Source organism: Zootoca vivipara, chromosome 3 (genome assembly GCF_965207765.1).
Source record: "Zootoca vivipara chromosome 3, rZooViv2.hap1.1, whole genome shotgun sequence".
Lineage (NCBI taxonomy): Eukaryota > Metazoa > Chordata > Lepidosauria > Squamata > Lacertidae > Zootoca > Zootoca vivipara.
The window spans coordinates 99,031,496-99,050,759 of record NC_142586.1 but is presented as its reverse complement, the minus strand read 5'-3'; the positions used below and the strand labels follow the sequence as shown (position 1 = coordinate 99,050,759).

At 41.5% G+C, this 19,264-nt stretch overlaps 1 protein-coding gene across 2 annotated transcripts; it reads right to left on the bottom strand.

The window, feature by feature from the left end:
- Positions 1-1,364: 1,364 nt before the first annotated feature.
- On the bottom strand, positions 1,365-19,264 carry ABCG8 (ATP binding cassette subfamily G member 8). 2 transcript variants are annotated; one of them, XM_035111199.3, is made up of 13 exons: positions 19,110-19,264; positions 18,223-18,333; positions 15,963-16,119; positions 15,378-15,616; positions 13,840-13,972; positions 12,156-12,425; positions 10,036-10,198; positions 9,833-9,928; positions 8,756-8,952; positions 8,494-8,570; positions 6,979-7,246; positions 6,368-6,495; positions 1,365-2,896 (listed from the first exon to the last, which is right to left on the bottom strand). In XM_035111199.3, exons 1-13 carry the CDS (start codon positions 19,158-19,160, stop codon positions 2,756-2,758), a joined length of 2,031 nt encoding a protein of 676 aa, XP_034967090.1. In that variant the 5' UTR covers positions 19,161-19,264; the 3' UTR covers positions 1,365-2,755. The 2 variants fall into 2 exon arrangements, with proteins under 2 accessions (XP_034967090.1, XP_034967092.1); XM_035111201.3 differs by lacking the exon at positions 18,223-18,333.

Sequence of the window (19,264 nt, the reverse complement as noted above, 5' to 3'; positions counted from 1 at the left end):
GGCAATTCCCAGTTTCTCCTATAGCACCTGGTGATGTCCTTTTGAATAGTTTTGGGTTAAAGCATGACTTTAACGTAAGGTTAGGGCTTATCCAGTCTGCTCCCAGTTTTCCAGCAGAATTTGAGTGATGGTCTAATAGAAAAACACTGTGGTAAAGTACTTCTTGATGGTGGGCAGGGAGAGGGGGTTGAGGAGAATCCTTTTCTATTGCATGGTATCCCATCCCTTACTAAGGATGCAATCCTGTATCCACTTACCTAGGAGCAAGCCCCACTGAACTCAGGGGGACTTACGTTTGAGTAGACATGTCCACGACTGTGCTGTGAATTGCTCAAAATAATTATATCATAAATACATTAAATCATTTTATTCATGAGTAAGGAATCCGCTGCAATCGTTATTAGGAAACTAGGAAAATCAGGAAGAAGGGATTTGAGGAAGTCACCAAAAATTAGATTTTATAAACTAAGAATTTAGAAATGGATGTTTTTTTCTTTTTCTTTTATTCTTTTCTTTTTATAATTTTATTGAATGGGACTATAAATAATTGGACAGGGATGCCAACCCTTACCCCACCTTGTTATACTGGGGTCTCTTGGTGGCAGGAGGAGGCCTTGGGGACAGGGAGGGGAGGAGAGGATAAACCCATCTTTAATTTGGACTGCTTTCGACTTCCAACTTCCCACGGGATTCTCTTGTGGCAGAAGGGGACCTGTGGGGGGGGGAGGCGGATGGATATGTATAAGAAGTCTTTGTCTTTTATGTCTTTTTCCTTTTTGTATTATATTATAAAACCAATAAAAATTATTTTTTTAAAAAAGGGAAAAGACTTGCATAAATAACAAGGGGGAAAAAAAAGGAGAATCCTTTTTTATTGCATGATATCCCATCCCTTACTAAGGATGCAATCCTGTACCCACTTACCTAGGAGCAAGCCCCACTGAACTCATAAATACATTAAATCAGGCTTGGCATATGGTGCCCTGAGACATTTTGGGCTGGCCATCAGCTCCAACCACCAGGTTGGCGAAAGCTGGATTAAACGATAGGTTGTCAAAGCCTGGATTACAATAACAACAAAAGTTTGGTTCCAAAAGGCAATAGAAATTCAGTTTACATCCTGAGGTTCTCTTCAAATAAATAATAATAATTTGCTACGTAACAAAGCATTCTTGGTTGTACTGTAACTCTTCCTAGAAAGGGTCTTCTCAATTCTCTATGTTACCCCAAAGAAATACAAATAAGGATTATTGATTAGATTAGATTATTGCCATCCTTTGACACAGTTGATTTATATAGGGCAGATGTGACTAGGCCTCTAAGCCTCCAGAGCTTGGCTCCAACACACATCAGCCCAAAGGCATAATAATAATAATAATAATAATAATAATAATAATAATAATAATAATAATAATAATTTATTATTTATACCCCGCCCATCTGGCCGGGTTCCCCCAGCCACTCTGGGCGGCTTCCAAAAAAACAGAAATTCTAAAATACAGAAATCCATCAAACATTAAAAGCTTCCCTAAACAGGGCTGCCTTGAGATGCAAGGGAGGATGGGAGCCATTAACATCTGGAGGGTCAGAGTTTAAAGGTAAGAGGTGTATTACTTTGTGACTTATTGAGAACCTTTTTAGAAAATCGCCCCATTCTCTGAATTATGCTTCTATATGTAAATCACGCAGATATTACCTTTTAAAAAAATTTAATAGGTTTTTTATTAATTTTCTTGTTAAAAACATTAACAAACAACATAATTACCAACACAAACACAAGCGTTCTTCATCCACATATTTCTTTTACACAAAAAAAGAATACAGAAAAAACAAAGAACACACACAAAACACACACACAAAAACAACACATGAAGTATTGGACAAAAACAGAGAAAATCTTTAAATGCACATCAATTACACCTCTTTTATTTTGACTTCCAGTTTACCTCTCTGTAGTTTGTAAACTTTAACCTTATTATATCGCACAAATCTTAACCTATTTACATCATTATCTATTCTTTAATTTGTATTGGGTTCAGTTGTATTCTGCTGATTAGATTTTGGATATCTAGTTATTCATTATATAATCGTCATAAATCCTCCATTCCTTTTTTATTTTCTGTTTTGTCTGCCCTCTAATTCTTCCCGTAAATTTTGCTAGCTGTGCATATTCTTTCATTAAAAGTTGCCACTCAGGTATGTTGGGTGTGTTACAGCCTTTCCAGTTTCTCGCGACTAGTACTCTTGCCGCTATTATTCCATACATTATCACACAGATCTTACCAGTGACACAACTATCTATGTCATCTAATCCTGAAGACTTTACTCAACAACCGGCTTCCTTCATCCCCTGCTACAAGAAGAACGTGGCAGGGACAGAAATTCAGCATTTTAACCCATTGTATTTTGCTGCCATCTGGTGGCTAATCCAAATCACTGCACTGGGCGTATAAGACGACCCCAAACTTTTCCAGTTAAAATATAGAGTTTGGGATATACGCGCCGTATAAGAAATACGACCCGGCGTATAAGACGACCCCCGACTTTTGAGAAGATTTTCCTGGGTTAAAAAGTAGTCTCACACACAGGAATATACAGTAATCTTTGCAGCATTTTAATAAGCACAAACAAGAGTTTATGGTCCATTTTAAGTGTTGCCTTTATTGCAAGAGTTAGATCTGGCATTTAATATGGACCCGTGTGAACTCTCTCTCCTGCTTTCACTCCTGCCACCATAATCAATAGTGTCATGTTATTATTGCCAGTCCTGGTTTGATTTCTGCTTGATGAACCGAAGAGATAAGTAGTATAAAACCAAGAAGGTGGTGGAAATGCTGACCAAGATGAGGTAAATTGCGTAGTGGGGCTGGAGGTCTAAGTCCATTGACTGGAGTACCTGTAAGTCGATCAAATTCCAATTAATCAATTTGAATTCCAATGAAATAAAATGTATTTGTTTATTTATTAGTGAGTTTCAATCAACTAATCACAGTATTTTTTGCTCCATAAGACGCACCTGACCAAAAGACGCCCCTAATTTTTTAGAGGAGGAAAGCCCCGTTTTTGGGGGGAATCAGCTCACAGTTGTGCAGCTTTTTTTGCAAAGGGGGAAAGCTCCATTTTTGAGGATCAGCTCAAAGTTGTTGAGCTTACCTTGCAAAGGGAAAAAATCCTGTTTTTATAGGGTTCAACTCACAGTTCTGCAGCTTCTTTAGAAAAGGAAAGGGAGCCATTTCTACAGTTTCCAGACAGATAATGTAATCAGCCAGTCACATGTCAGCTGGGGAAACACAACAATGGAGGCCTGGGCAAGGGGGCGGGCTGGGAAGGGAGCTAGCTCTTTTATCTCCCTCCCTGATCTCTTGAATTCAGCTGCTGAGCTGGTTCCTTTAAACACTCTCCTTTCCTCTTGTTAGCCTTTAGCTCTTTCTAAAAAAAAAAAAAGCCAAGCACAATCTGCTTTTTGCCCCTGGGCAATTCGGCTCCAGGGCCCACGCATTCACTCCATAAGACGCACAGACAGTTCCTCTTACTTTTTAGGAGGAAAAAAGTGTGTCTTATGGAGCGAAAAATCCGGTAAATGCATGCAAGTGAAACAGTAGATCTGAAGATGAAACCATTATTTGTTCTGAGAGGAGTATGTCTGTATTACAGCTCAGTGGTAGAGCATCTGCTTTGCATATAAAAGATCTCAGGTCCAGTCTCCAGGTAGGGAGATTTGTCCCCGGTCGAAAATCTTGGAGAGCTTCTATGAGGCAGGATAGACTATACTGAGCTAGATGGATCAATGGTCTGAGTTTGTATAAGTTGGTATAAACACATTTGCTCTTTGGTACTTGTAAAACTCAGCAGGGAGGAGGATGTGGAGAAACATAGAATTAGTTGCCTTTGCTGTGGCGCCATCCACTGTTGGCCTCCTGCCTTACGCCCTACCAGTCTCAATAGGCCCCAGTCACTACTGAATTAAATGCTGCCCCGTCCTGTTTTAAAATTTCTTCCATATACATTTCAGGAAAGAAGCAAACCCATTCCCCTTTTGACATTGCTCTTGTTTCTCTTTGTGTCCACGGTTTGCGGAAGCTATCTATAAAGTTCAGATAAGAGGCTCTTCAGTTACGACTGTCTGTCATTGCAAGAACTGTGACATCTCTCTTGATGAGTGCATGAGCATCATTTGAGGGGTGGTGCAGTGCAATTTCTAAACACTGTTTTCCAGCAAATTCACAGCTGAGGTGTGTAGAAGGGAATTATTGCTGCTTTAACAAAACAACCATCCCTCCAAATTTTCCCCATCATTCGTCGTTTGACAATTGCAGCCACAGCAAAACATAAGCAGGCACAGGTGGTTAAAGAAAAATAGCTACAGGCTCCAAGTTGAAAGTTACCCCCACCTCAGCTGATAGCCATGATTGAAGAGTCTCGGTTGTGTGAATGGGGCTTGCTAGGAATATACACTGTATTCTTTACGCTCAGAAATGGAAAGATGAAGAAGTTCCCACCAAAGAAGAATGGATAACCAAACTGATGGACTATGTTGAATCAGCAAAGTTAACAGCTAAAATAAGAGAACTTAATGATGATTGTTTTGTTGAAGAATGGAAGCCTTTATCAGATAATTTAAAGAAATATTATAGCTTGAAGAATCCGTAAGGAGGATTTGAACTAGGAGCAACAGAAAGAATCAGACTATTGTGCTATGATTATGTTTAAAAAGAAGGAAGACAGGGCACAGCAAGTGGGGGGGGGGACATCATGGAAAATGGGATGGGATAATCTGAAAGAAAAATCTTTTTAAAAATATGAAAATATGTACAGGGGTATTGGAATTTTATTTGGAATATGTGTGTGTGTGTATGTGTGTGTATGTATATGTATATGTATACACACACATACATATATACATATACAGTGGTACCTTGGTTTTTGAACATAATCCGTTCTGGAAGACCGTTTGAGTTCTGAAATGTTCGAAAACCGAAAACTCAACAGCCAAAAGCTAGGCCTCAGGATCTTATTCTCAGCGGAAGCCGTGAAACATGTTCAACTTCTGAGGTGTGTTCGAAAACCGAAGCATTTACTTCCAGGTTTATGGCATTTGAAAACCAAAATGTTTGTCAACGGAGACATTTGAAAACCGAGGTACCACTGTACATATTGTGAATTGAGGGGAGGTGCCATGACCTTCCATTCCCCCCTCCCCCCAAAATCCCCTCCTGTAAAACTCCTGTGCAGCTGAATTGACTGTTCTCAGCACCGATCAGATGATGGTCCGTGGAGTGTGCATCTTCAAAGGGGCATGACCAGAGCCAATCAGCTGATGGGTGCTGGCAAAAGTGCTATGGGTTGGATGCTGAGAGGGAGCAGAAATGGATCTCGAAGGGGTCTCAGCAACCAAAGGTAGCTCCTTTGGGGAAACACTATCAGTGTCTAGCAGCAGTTCCTTTGCAGTCCTCTTGAATGGCAACGGAGTGGAGCTCCTTTGAAGCTGCATTCTTGCCACCAACCTATAGTCAGGGGGGCTGGCACCCAGGTGCATCTGTTTATAATTGTAGGGTGTTGCAGAAAGATGAGTGCCCCTAGTGCTCAGTAAGACTAATTGCCTTTCATTAGGCAACTCTATACTGGCTTATCGACAGAGGCCTCTCAGTGTTTCATAGTTTAAAATAAAAGAAACAATTGGCATTAATAATTGTTGGATAAAATTGGTATTGTTATATAATGAGGCTGCTATTGGAACGATATTGGAAAATCAATAAAAATATTATAAAATAATATAAATATAAAAGGTACAATTCCAGAGTACTCTGTGTGTGTGTGTGTCTGTGTACACTAAGTCTGCAACCTGCACAGGGGTTACGTTCCAGGGGTCAAACCTAAAGCCAAAATCGTGTACAGTAAGCCTGCAACTTATGCTCACTTTTCTTACGTGAGCACGGGAAAGGTGATCTGAGCAAATGGAGGTGGTCTGAGAATGAGAGGAGCAGCTTGGTTTTTTTTTTTAGGGGGCCCTCCTGGCTTTATGTGTTTTTGCTTCTGAGCACAGTTCCCAGAACTGAACCCTTGTGCAAGTAGCAGACTTACTGTAAAGTCAGAACCCACTGAGTTCATTGGCAGGTGGGATTGCCAAAGTCATTTTTCCTGGAACTGCGTCCCCTTTCCACCCTTTTAAATTTATTTTATTCTTTTTTGCAACATCCATGAAGCTGAATGTGCACAAGTTAAATGCATGTAAGTTGTGGGTTGGGGTGTGTGTGTGTGTGTGCGCACACACGCACGCAACACTAACCCAAAATTGTGGTTAACTTGTGCGCATAATATTTGAATAGCTATATTCATGAGAAATGTTACCTAGAAAAAAGTGACTTACTAGTTTCCCAGGAATTGGATAGGTGATATTGCCAAACGTCATCGGGTAAATGCGTCCTCTAAATTGAACTTGCATTAATCCTTCAAAACTCCACCTGACAAAAGATACTTTAGAAATCCAAGCTGGAACTGGAAAAAGAGGGAAGCAAAGGGAGCCTAATTCAACATAGATCGTGGACCCAAATAAACACTTTTTCGGGGGCAAGATCTTTGCCCGAAATTGCACAAGAACATGGTGCCCAAAATGGCTGCCATGCTCTCGCAGGAAAAACAGGATGTCCCGTTTTTTCCGGTGCAATTGATGGGTATGCTAGCATGTGACCCCCAGAAAGTTGTCAGGAAGGGAATCATAGTAATTTATTACTTGTACCCCACCCATCTGTTGCCCCAGACACTCTGGGTGGCTTCCAACAGAATATAAAAGACAATGGAACACCAGAAAACTTCCTGACACAGGCCTGCCTTCAGATATTTCCGTATAGATGCTTAAATGGTTTTCCACCCATGAAATATGGCATCCCAGCTAGGCATTTGTAGGTTGCAGGGCATTGCTTCCTCTGCTTCTGTGCATGTAGCTTTCTGCTTGTTGGGTGCCTGATGTTTCCAGCTTACCTGTCCATAGGTTTTCCAAGCTTATGAAGAAGCCTCCGCTCATCAAAAACATTGTGAACAGAATATTGGAAAGGAAGGCCGAGATAGGAAATGTTGGCAGCATGGCAGACATCCACATTGTCATGGTCCGGGCACAGAAAGTGACTAGCATAAGCAGCAGCAGCATAAGGGCGAAATATTCTGGTTCCGGACGGAGGTTTGCTAGCCAGTAGGTAGGAACTCCGTAAACGATCATTAGGAAGAACTGTTCTGGAAGTTCTCCTAAAACCTGTTTGAGAAAGGAAACACCATTGACCAATTTATTCCATATCTGAGGCCCCCAAAAATTGTGACATAAATGGGACATTGTTTCTCTAACTTTCTAATGCTGGATTTTGATGGGACAGTGGAGAGGGAACACATAGCAGAGAGGTCCTGGCATTTTACTTTTTTCAGATCAGGAGCATTGCCATCATCTGGCCAGGGTAATGCCAGGATAATGGGTGGATTTTCCATGTGGCAAGTGTATGAGCTGGTCAAGAGACTTCTGTTGTTTCCTTTAGTTTGGAACAGATTAGCAAAGGAGGAATTAAAGACAGAGGGAAAAATTAAGCAAGGGCTAGGTACTTCTTTTCTTTGCTGAGGTTCCTGCTTATGTCTTAAAAGATAACACACAGGGCTTTTTTCAGCCAGAACTTGACATAACGCAGGTGGCAGAACGCAGCCAGAACTTTCCAGAACCCACCTCTCAGGTGGGTGCCATTGTCAATATAAGAGTTCATGGTGAGTTCCAGCACCTCTTTTACTAGAAAAATAGCGCTGGTAACACATATTTTGCGAGACTGTTTAAAAGCTGCATTTCAGCTGGCTAAAGATCATTGGTTAAAGCTCAAGGTGTTTTACAATGTAAATTGATTCTATATGCACCTTTTTCTGTGACCGTCACCCGATCCTAATTAATTGGGTATTATCCTACATACTGCTGCTGGTGGGGGCGGGAGAGGGTTGCATTTATTTATTTCATTATGTGGATCAGCACAGCTGCTTGCATTTTGTGGCTCTTCTTTGGGACACTAACAAAACATAAACATAACATAACAAAACAAAACCCAGTGTGGTGTGGGGGTTAAGAGCGGTAGACTCGTAATCTGGGGAACCGGGTTCGCTTCTCCGCTCCTCCACATGCAGCTGCTGGGTGATCTTGGGCTAGTCACACTTCTTTGAAGTCTCTCAGCCCCACTCACCTCACAGAGTGTTTGTTGTGGGGGAGGAAGGGAAAGGAGATTGTTAGCCACTTTGAGACTCCTTAGGGTAGTGATAAAGCAGGATATCAAATCCAAACACTTCTTCTTCTTCTTCCTTACAGCACAGCATCAACCCATTACTGGCTTTCATTCTACAATTAATCATAATCTTTCCTAGAGTTAATAGTTCAGTGCTTCTCAAATGGTGGCCCATGGCTCTCCATGTCCCAGAAACATTTCCAATAGATCAGAAGGGATTGGAAGCCATCTTGCTACAACGGAAGCCAATTACCTTGGCTGAGAAATATGGGCTAACAGGATACAGCCCATCTTCAAAATCCTGATACAGTACAGCTTTTTCAGAATGGCCTATAGCAGAAAGCAGAAATAAACCATTGTGTTTCTTGTTAGAATTGCAGACTGCCATGTTTTTTTTAACATTGCTTTTGTTTCTGAATTTTTTTAAAAACTTCTTTTTCAAACGTCTTTAAAAAAAGTTAAAATCTAAAAGAAAGAAAAAACCCTTCTAAAACTCTTAACGCTGTAAAACTTACATTTTGCTACAGTTTCAAGAACCACCAGGTAAGGAATCAGAGCTCCTAGCATAAACAGAAGTGCCGATACATCCGGAATAGACAGACTTTTCTCATGGCCATAATATAGGAATCCCATTAACAATGACATTAGAAGAGTCTCAAATCCGCGGATCAGCAATGCTGAGAGATCTCGGAAATCATTGGAGATCTGGCGGCTACAAAAAGAAATAACATTATCAACTCTGAGCCTAAATTATCTCCTCACTTCAGGATGGAGAACATATCTATGGCTACTACAATGAATGATGCCCACCTTAAACGCCTTGGGGAGGCCTCTGCTGATTAACTCAGCATGATTAATAGGTCAAGTTTGTGCTTTTGGACCTAAATAGATTCCACCTGTATTTCTATTTGCTACAACCAACCAGATCCCTATAATCTTGGCCCTAGGACACAAGATGAGGACCATTCAATCCATATCCATAACTAATAATGCCATCAAGCTTGGAGGAAGTGTACATTAACCATGTTAGATGGTCATGTCTGATACTGATATTCCAGGAATTAAATAGGTATACCAACTAGAACGGGCCTTCTCTGCAGTGGCTCCCCGTCTATGGAATGCTCTCCCCAGGGAAGTTCAGCTAAAGCAGGCATCCCCAAACTTTGGCCCTCCATATGTTTTGGACTACAATTCCCATCATCCCTGACTGCTGGTCCTGTTAGCAAGGGATCATGGGAGTTGTAGGCCAAAACATCTATCTGGAGGGCCGCAGTTTGGGGATGCCTGAGCTAGAGCCTTCATTATACACCTTTAGACGCCAGGCAAAAATGTTCCTTTTTAACCAGGCCTTTGGTTGATCCAACACCCTTTTAGAATGTGGCTTTTTTTGGGGGGGGGGGTGTTATTGAGTGATTGCTTTGTTTGATTTTACCGTATATGTTGTGGTCTTGTTGTGAACCGCCCTGAGACCTCCAGGTATAGGGCAGTGTATAAGTTGAATTAATAATAATAATAATAATAATAATAATAATAATAATAATAATATTCCTGTCTGATATTTGTACTCTTACCAGGGCTTGAAACAACATTACCTTAGCAAAACAGTGAACTGCTGTAACCATCCTGGCAACTGTTCGGCCGAATGAGAGTTCACAGTAATTTTCTCCTCCAAAATGAACGTAGTAGAGCTGTCAAAAATGGACGGAAATGGGAGATGGGTTTATTCTGAAACCAATTTCTTTATATACTGCCTTGATATACCGCCATCAAAGCTCTTTACAGCTCTTGTTTTTACCTCTGTGCAGAAACAGTGACCATGTTGTCTCTTGGTTTGCTTTTCCATAAGCGGTCATCCACATTTTTAATGTTTTCATGAAACATGGCAGCAAGTGAGCGAGCCCTTTGCTTGCTTTCCATCTCCTTTTCTTCACTCTGCCTCTCGATGCTGATCAAATCAACTGTAAGACAGGATCCTGAGTAAGATCATATAACCCACACATGCTGCTCAAACGTTTTCAGTTTCGTACCTGAATTTACGGTTATCTTTTCAGAGGTAATTGAATCCCATCTTCCAATTCTGTTTAAATTCCCTGCTTGTCAATTTAGGATTACACTTCATGCATCAAATGAAGTGCCCACTGATAACGGCATCCCTGATAGGTGACCATCCAGAAACACTGAGAACCTCCTGGATCAGGCCAGTGGTCCATCAAATCTAGTGTCCTGTTCTCACAGTTGCCACCCAGATGTCTATGGGAAGCCTGCAAGTGGGACCTGAGCTCAAGAGCATTCTCTCCTCCTGTGATTTCCAACACCTGGTATTCAGAAACTTATTCTCTTCTGCTGCGGAGACTGATGCAAATAATTCATCCAGTTTCTCTACAATCTCATTGTCCTCCTTTAGTATACATTAGACTGCCTTGTCATCCAAGGGTCTAACAGCCTCCCCAGCTGCTCTCCTGCTACTAATAGTGTATTTAAAGAACCTATTGTTTGTCTTCACTCTTTTAGTAAACTCTGACAAAGGAGAGGCTGCCAGCTTCTCTTGTAGTCTGTTCCACCCTTGAAGAGGCCATCATGAAATTCTTGATAATGTTTAGCCCAGTGATAGCCAATGTGGTTCATTAGCAGATGCTATAGACTACAGCTCCCATCAGCCTCAGCCAATATATGGCAAGTAGGGATGATGGGGATTGTAATCCACAACTTATTCAAGGCATTATGTAGTCTACTAGTAGTTTATTCTAATCCTTCTTTAAGATGTGGTGTTTGTTTTCTCTATAACTAAACAAGCAGATTATTAGGGCTAGAGCACCACTGCTAACCCTACTACTTTCTCTAAGACAGACATAGGCAAACTCTGGCCCTCCACAAGTTATGGGACTACAATTCCCATCATCCCTGACCACTGGTCCTGTTAGCTAGGGATGATGGGAATTGTAGTCTCAAACATCTGGAGGGCTGGAGTTTGTCTATGCCTGCCTAAGAGAGTGGTTGTTTCATTGCATAACTGCCTCCCTTTTAATCAACTTGTCCTTCTGCCTCTATCTATCTCTGTCTTCCAAACTGGTCTGGTGTCAAACTTCAGGGGGGTCCTTTGTATGATGCCCACTAAGGGCCTCCACCTTCCCAGCCCACCCACCCCCAACCAGGGCAGGCCAAGTAATGCTGGTGGCACAGGGGAACTTTAAGTTTATAGATCTAAAGTGGACACTCGGGTTATGAACGTGATCCGTGCGGGAGGCACATTCGCAACCCGCAGCATCCACAACCCACAGCGCCACGTCTGTGCATGTGCAGGTTGCAATTCGGCACTTCTGTGCATGCGCAGAGTGTGATTTAGCGCTTCTGCACATGCGCTAAAGCCCGGAAGTAACCCATTCCAGTACTTCCGGGATCGGCGCAGCGCGCAACCCGAAAACGCGCAACCTGAAGTTTCTGTAACCTGAGGTATGACTGTACCTGGATTATAGATATTGGAAAACAGGTTGTAGAGGTGGGCTTTTTTTAGTGCGGGAGGGTAACTTAAAATGGCAGATGAACACAGCAGATGAGAACTTAGCTTGGCTCCCATTCAAATGGTACAGCCACCTGCCACTGAAAAGCATCTTGGGGCGGGTATTGAGAGAGAGGGCAGTGAATAGCAGCACAACTGCTTGGGGACAGTGAGGGGCCTTTCTAAACTTCTGGGATCCTTGGCCAGTACCTGATCTGGCCTATTGCTGGCACCAGGGCTGCTCCCAAATCAAACTTTGGTGTTGTTTTTCTGCCTTTCCCACTGCCACTTCTAAAGGTAGAGGGGAAAGTTTTCTAGTCAATAGTCAATCAGACAACATAATCTGATCATCGCTGGCTATCTGCAAACCCTCAGTTTAAACAAACAATAACCCTCCCAATATAACTTATTATACCAACCGTAGAAATCTGCAGGATTGCTGTATGTTGGACAAGGATATCCCATTTGTGTGAAATATTGGACCATGTCTTGGGCAGCACCAGAGTAGACTGTGAGTCCAGATGTCATCAAGAGAACCAAATCAAAAAGCTGGAAGATATCTGATCTTGGCTGGTGAACTGACAAAAGAACTAACCTATTTCCTCTTGCTAGCCTAGACAGCAGTATTACGAGGTTGTGGGCGGTAAAGCTGTCCAGTCCAGCTGTGGGATCATTGAGTATCAAGATTCCTGCCAAAGGGGAAGCAAAGTTAATTGCAGTGAGTTATGTATGTATCTGATTAGGTTGGTAGCTTTCACCTTCATCCTAAATATGTTCTTACATAGCTTGGTGGCCTATTCCAGCAGTTTATCCAGGCAGATTATTTTTCAGAGACAAATTAATGAGGAATGAGTTGTTGTTGTTGTTGTTTATTTATACCCTGCCCATCTGGCTGGGTAACCCCCACCACTCCGAGCGGCTTCCAACAAATACCAAAATACATTAAAATATCACAGATTAAAAACTTCCCTAAACAGGGCTGCCTTTAGGTGTTTTCTAAATGTCAGGTAGTTGTTTATCTCCTTGACCTCCGATGGAAGGGCGTTCCACAGGGCGGGCGCCACTCCTGAGAAGGCCCTCTGCCTGGTTCCCTGTGTCTTTGCTTCTCGCAGTGAGGGAACCGCCAGAAGGCCCTCGGCGCTGGATCTCAGTGAGTTAACATGTTAATGAGTTAATGAGGAAAAAACGGAAGTTTTGACAACTTTTTGCCCTCCTGAGGTTGCTGGACAACAATTCCCATCATCCCTGATCATTAGCCACCCTGGCTGGAGCTGATGGGAACCAATGGGAGTTACCATCCAACAACATCTGGAAAGCAAAAGACTATGCCTGAAATGCATACGACACACAAAATATTTAGGCATTCATAGAACCATAGAATTGTAGAGTTGGAAGAGATCCTATTTAGTTCAATGCCCTGCAATTCAAGAACCTTTCCCCCAGCTTGGGTCTCAAACCCACAACCCTGAGATCAAGAGTGTCATGCTCTACCGATCCATGATATTACAGCCCAGAGAGGGGGCAGAATGGGGGTCTTGCTTGCTGTCATCACATCCTCACTTGCTCCACCCCTCTTGTGTTGGGACAAAGGTTTGAAAAGGGAAGCTTGCTCTCTTCTGCGCAAACATAATTTAAACCTAAGAAAATGGCCATGGCTGTAAAGCATCTCTTTCTTGTGGTGCTATGCACCCTGATCCCACATTCACCCAGGGCATGGGCGCATACCTACAAGACCCTCACCCCACATACAGTACACTCATTTCAGTTGCCTGGATAAAACACTGGCCAACAGGTATTTCTGGCCACAAACAACTTTATGATGTGCCCACCTGAAAATCAAGGACCATTTGTAGAGCTAGTAAATGCCCTTGCAGGTATCTGAAAATGCAGAGTAACAAAGACATGGTAAAATGTACTTTGCCATGTGGCCAGATGCTACAGACAACCTTTTTTGAGTCATACACTTGAAAGTTAAAAGAGAACATTGTGGGGTAGGTAGCCACCCATATTCACCCACGGCTATGCCAGCACCCTCCTTTATTCAGCACCCAAACCACAGCCCTGGGAAGGAAGCACAGCAGAGATGCTTTCGGAAGTTCTTACCAGGATTCCATAACAGTTGGACCCCAATGCTCACTCGTCTTCTCTCCCCGCCAGAAACACCACGGATATATTCGTTCCCTACTCTTGTGTTCGCACATTGCCGCAATCTCAGTTCTGCTATAACGTCTTCTACCTGAAGAATTAATGAGAAGACAGTGTTCATAGCAGTACCGTGGAATGCCATTTGCAAATAAACATCATAGAACAGGCACCCCCAAAATCGGCCCTCCAGATGTTTTGGGACTACAACTCCCATCATCCCTAGCTAACAGGAACAGTGGTCAGGGATGGTGGGAATTGTAGTCCCAAAACATTTGGAGGGCTGAGTTTGGGGGTGCCTGTTATAGAAGGATCTTGGCCATGGAAAGGGCATTGCTGTGCATAGACAGTGCTATTTTTCTAGATAAAGTGGTGCTGCAACTCACTATGAACGCCTCCCTTGTTCTTTTATAATGGTAACAGCACCCACCTGAGAGGTGCCGGAACTGAGCTCCAGCTGGAAAAAAAGCCCTGGCTGTAGAATATAATGCTATACTCAGCAGTGGCTTGCCGAGGAAGGGTACGGTGGTTGACACAGTGCAAATGCACCGTGATAACTAAATCCAGCATTCCTACCAGTGCGTTTGCACTGCGCTGACCTTTCCACTGCCTTGCCTCTCCCTCCCAGTAAGCTAGCATAGTGGCTAGCTACCACCTAGTGAGCTGCTTCTGGCTTATGTAAAGTTCTGTGCAGAAACACTGTTTTAATTTCGGAAAGATGCCTCCTGAATACTATCTCCATCATGTCCTGCTTACAGAGTTCCCAGAAGCATCTGCTTGACCACTCTGGGAAACAGGAAGCTGAACTAGCTCTCCTTCTGTTTGTAATTTGGGGCAGTATGAGACTGATTAGTTGCACTAGCACAAGGGTGCAATGGGATTTCCTCTCTGCTCTCCTGTATGTGTCCTGCAGAGTCCCCAAATCTTCTGGGGAAGGTTGGAGGGAACTCCAGAACAGATTGGGGGGCATAGGGGAGAATGCTACGTTGCACGAGGAGAAGTCCTTGCACTAACAGAGTGCTCACCTTAGCACTATGTTGTATCTAGCCCTTTGTTTCCAGGTAATTGAAAAGCAATCACTCTGCAGTGCTGAAGGGCTGTCGTGTGGACGCAACCTTGGAGTTTTTGCCTCAGGCCCAACATTGCTAGGGCCGATCCTGCCCTCTGCCCCACACAGCCAGTAGCCATTTGCATTTTAAAGAATCAATTTTTCTATCAAGGCATTTCTTTTCCTATCTATGCCTCTCCAGAGTTAGACAAGCACTTGGCATGACAATGTGCCAATTCATATTTTTCCATCAAAGAGCACAAAACAAAGTAAAATTGCAAGCCATCCAAAAAAGAGGAGATATTAGGTAAAACATGCTCTATCATTGATTAAAGAAAAGAAGGTGAATAATCACATTCAGATTAGCTTTTCTTTATCCAAACAACTCATACAGCCACTTAGCTAATGTTATTAAATACATTCTTGACAACTTAATTTTCATTCTAATTACCCTTTTTTCTCTTTGTGAATCTGAAAACATCTTGGGGAGACGCAATTTTGCAATGAACAATAGCGTTTCTCTGACTGTCAGGTTGGGTAGCAGTCTGTCCTCTTGCCGTACGTGGGCAATGCATTTCTTTGCCAGCTGGCGAGTGCAAGGTTTTCCATTGATCAAGATTTCACCTGACGTAATTTTGCCTCCGTGGTCCCTGCAGGTAATCACGTCAAACAAAGACGTCTTTCCGCAAGCTGCAAATATAACAGGTCCAGATGTTTAAGTATCTATGGGAGAACGGCTGCTTTAGGTTCTTCACCCCAAATTTCATCCACATTTTCTGATCTGTTCAAATCTAAATTATTTGTACAGAAGGTAGTTAGACTGGCGGCAGCTGAATCTTACTTTGACAGTGGTAATGGGAAAGGGTTCTCCACTGAACTTGAAGACCCCAGGCTGGCTTAAAGTGCTGTCTGCCCTCCACCTGAGGTAGCTGCCTCACTCTGCTCGATAGTAGGGCCACCCCTTGTTTTATTGTCTTTGAAAATATAGCAAACAAATGCTGAGACTGCGCAGATTAAAAAGGGATTTAATTCTTACCAGAGCTCTCTATGAGAGCCAGCATCCGCCCACTTCTGACTTTAAAACTCATATTTTGTATAGCTGCCACATGGGAATCGGAGTCCAGGCCACACATCCCAGGAATGTTCATCTCTGCTAGTTTCTCATACCAGGGAACCTGTGAGGCTATATTAACCTATGGAAGATGAATGGTGTTTTTGTTAAGTAGAAATGCCTGACATTTGATGATGATGATGATTTGTCAATTGCTCTAGAAGGCTTTATCATCTGAAAAGTAGAGTAAGAATGCTTCAAATGAAATAAGGGGGAGTTCATTGTAATTTCTAACAAGTCTAGAGCTGTGGAGGTCTATTGGACAGTATTTTAATCCACCAATATCTAAATTCAAATCCCAAATCAGTGCTTTTCCAGGTGAAATTTCAGGTGTGATGTTCAGGACTGTAGCCACAGAAATACCCCTCATGCTAAATGCTTAACCTTAATTTTATTAAAAAGCAAGGATGTCCTCTTATCTAGCTGTAGTAATAATAATAATAATAATTAATAATAATAATAATAATAATAATAATAATTTATTTATACCCCACCCATCTGGCTGGGTTTCCCCAGCCACTCTGGGCGGCTTCCAACAGAAATATTAGAATACACTAATTTCTTAAAGATTAAAAGCTTCCCTAAACAGGGAAGTTATATAGATGCTCAAGATTGCAGTCTAGCTCTTTGTGGAGATATAATGCAATTGTTACTAAGAAATAAACCTGCTTTCACCTTCCAGCATGTATGCAAGAGCACCGGCAGATATTAACCCCCCCACACACTTTTAAAAACACAATCCATTCATTTAGTAGTGCAATGCGTTTCAGCTTAGGCTAAAAGGGTTTTTTAAGGTCCTTTCCAGTCCTGTGGTTTTATGGTCTCAAGATTGGATTCTGCAGAAACAGAGACTGCTAAAATCATCAGGCCAGTATCTTTCTCCAGTAAGCTGCCCAGACAGATCTGTTAAGTATCTGCTTTGCAATGTAGAGTAATGAGTAATGAACATAATCAATACCAATTTGTTAAAAGACATAGGAGAAATGCATTCAGGCACATTTAAAAGTCTTTAGGTTGTGTTGAACTAAATTCTACTCATAGCAGATCCATTTAGGTTAATGGGCCTATGTTTTAACATTACTAGAGCTACTGTCAGTGTGACTATCTTTGACTGCAAATTTACTGGGGAATAAGGTCTGTTTAATTTAATTCAATGGAGATTACTTCTGAGTAGACACATATTGACTGTTAAGAGGTCTAAGAGAAATACATTGAGTTCGTATCACGGACCACGCTTAGTTATGGATGAAGAAATCTGGCAATTTCAGTTTCTTTCCATTTCTTATTTTTCCATTCTTAAATTTGGTTTGCCCTATTCCTGCATACACTTAAAAAATTAAATATAAACATCTTCATGAAAAATTGTATTTTCATGCAGATTTCTACACACACACACATATTGTTATGCAATTTTCCCCACTATAGGAATTTTTGTAAGCAGTTTTGCAGTATTAAAGATATTCCTAGATACATTCAATTTTGAATGTGTTTGCTTCTACTAAAATATGCATTATTATCTTTTAACATATTCTTTGGCTAGAGAAATGCATTACAAAATTCAGAGAAAAGTGTATTTCGAAGGAGATCCAGAGTTTGGTCTGTGTATTTCTTTGGGAAGTACAGGCTTGGTAGTTTTGCATTAAAATGAAAACCCTACCCTTGACATTTTATTCTCCCACCATTAAGCCAGCATTCCCTTCCAATCAAAGTGGAACCATTTATACCCTGCAATAGGGATGGGGGAGAAATTCATTTCAGCCCACTTTTAAAGGTGAGACCATCAAATTCACACTTTTTGAAACAATATGAGAACTGGAAAACAGCCAGTTAGCTGAATTTTGTGTTTTAGTTCTCCAACAGTATTTACAAAATGCATAAATTAGGGGAAAAGTGTGCATAAAAATGAAATATATTAATGAAAAGTGTGCATAAAAATGAAATATATTAATGCATTAACAAATGCATTATATTAGGAAAATTGCTTGCAAAAATGTGCACATTTGTCAAAACTGTGTACCAAAAATGTGTTTATAAAGGGAATTCAAACCAAAATGCTAATGAATTTTCATTAGGATTTTTAAAAAATCGCTAATTGCTTTTTAAAATTTCAGCTCAAATGTTTTAAGCAGATGATTACCAAGCACTCTACCTCACTCTATGGATTTAAATAAATTCCCCACTTTACCTGGTAGTTGAGGTCTCTGACCTCTAGAACATTTGATTTGCCACTGTATGTGAAATAGAGGCTGTTATCATCGTCCGAGCAAAAAATGCTGTCTTGGAATCTCTTATTTACCTGTATGGAAATCATAGCCAATATGTTATTTGGATAAAGCTTCCAATTATTTTAAAAAGAAAGAAGGGAAGGACAGATGGTGTACATTCGTCAGCTAGAGCCGCATCTCGTGTAACAAACCAAGATGTTATAGCAGCTACAGCAGGGTTGGGGATTTTGATCCATTTGAACCACAAATTCATGGTTGTCTCTGGCTCTTGAATGTGTGCCCATGGTGTGTTGAGGGATGCATTCGCTTTCCACACTTTACAATAAATTCCCAATGTGCCTTAAGAAGCTGCACAGTTATGGTTGTACAATTTAAATCATGAATAGCATAGCATGAAACTGGCAATCCCAGTTGAGATATTTGCTCGTGTATTGGAATTGTTCTTTACTGTTATATTGCTGGTTGTTTGCTGTGTTTGGCTCCTTTGGAAGGAACAGTGGGATAGAAATATAATAAATTAAAACAAATAACATATCCTACAGGTTCTATTCACTAATTCAATCATTAATCTTTCAATTCAAGTATGAAGTTTTTCCTTCACTGTATTTCTTAATTTTATTCCATTTATTAGTCCGATTTTTGTTTTAAAATCTGAAACCACTTTCACTCTGCCACTCCTCCAAGTTCAGGTAGGTAGCCGTGTTGGTCTGATGCAGTCAAAATGAATAAATTAATTAACAAATTGTCCAGTAGCACCTTAGAGACCAACAATGTTTGTTCTGGGTATAAGCTTTTGTGTGCATGCACCCTTCTTCCCCTCCAAGTGTCAGCCTTAAATTTCACTCACTTTCTCAGTCTCTTCTTCCCCCAGGGCATGTTCCTGTTGAGAGTTTTCCATCCTTTCGTTCTCCACAGCAGTAACTTTTGCTCACCTCCTTTTCAACCGATTGTGTGTTTTCTACTCTCTTTTTCAAGACTAACCCACATCTCCTGCTCACTCCA

What these genes read in the sequence shown, in the direction of transcription:
- ABCG8 (XM_035111199.3), bottom strand. Translation starts at nt 19,160, where the DNA reads ATGGAAAACTCTCAACAGGAACATGCCCTGGGGGAAGAAGAGACTGAG. An exon ending in GGGAAGAAGAGACTGAGAAA is followed by an intron (nt 18,334 to 19,109) that starts GTGAGTGAAATT and finishes ATTTCCATACAG; the next exon opens with GTAAATAAGAGATTCCAAGA. An exon ending in GTCACTGTTTCTGCACAGAG is followed by an intron (nt 9,929 to 10,035) that starts GTAAAAACAAGA and finishes CATTTTTGACAG; the next exon opens with CTCTACTACGTTCATTTTGG.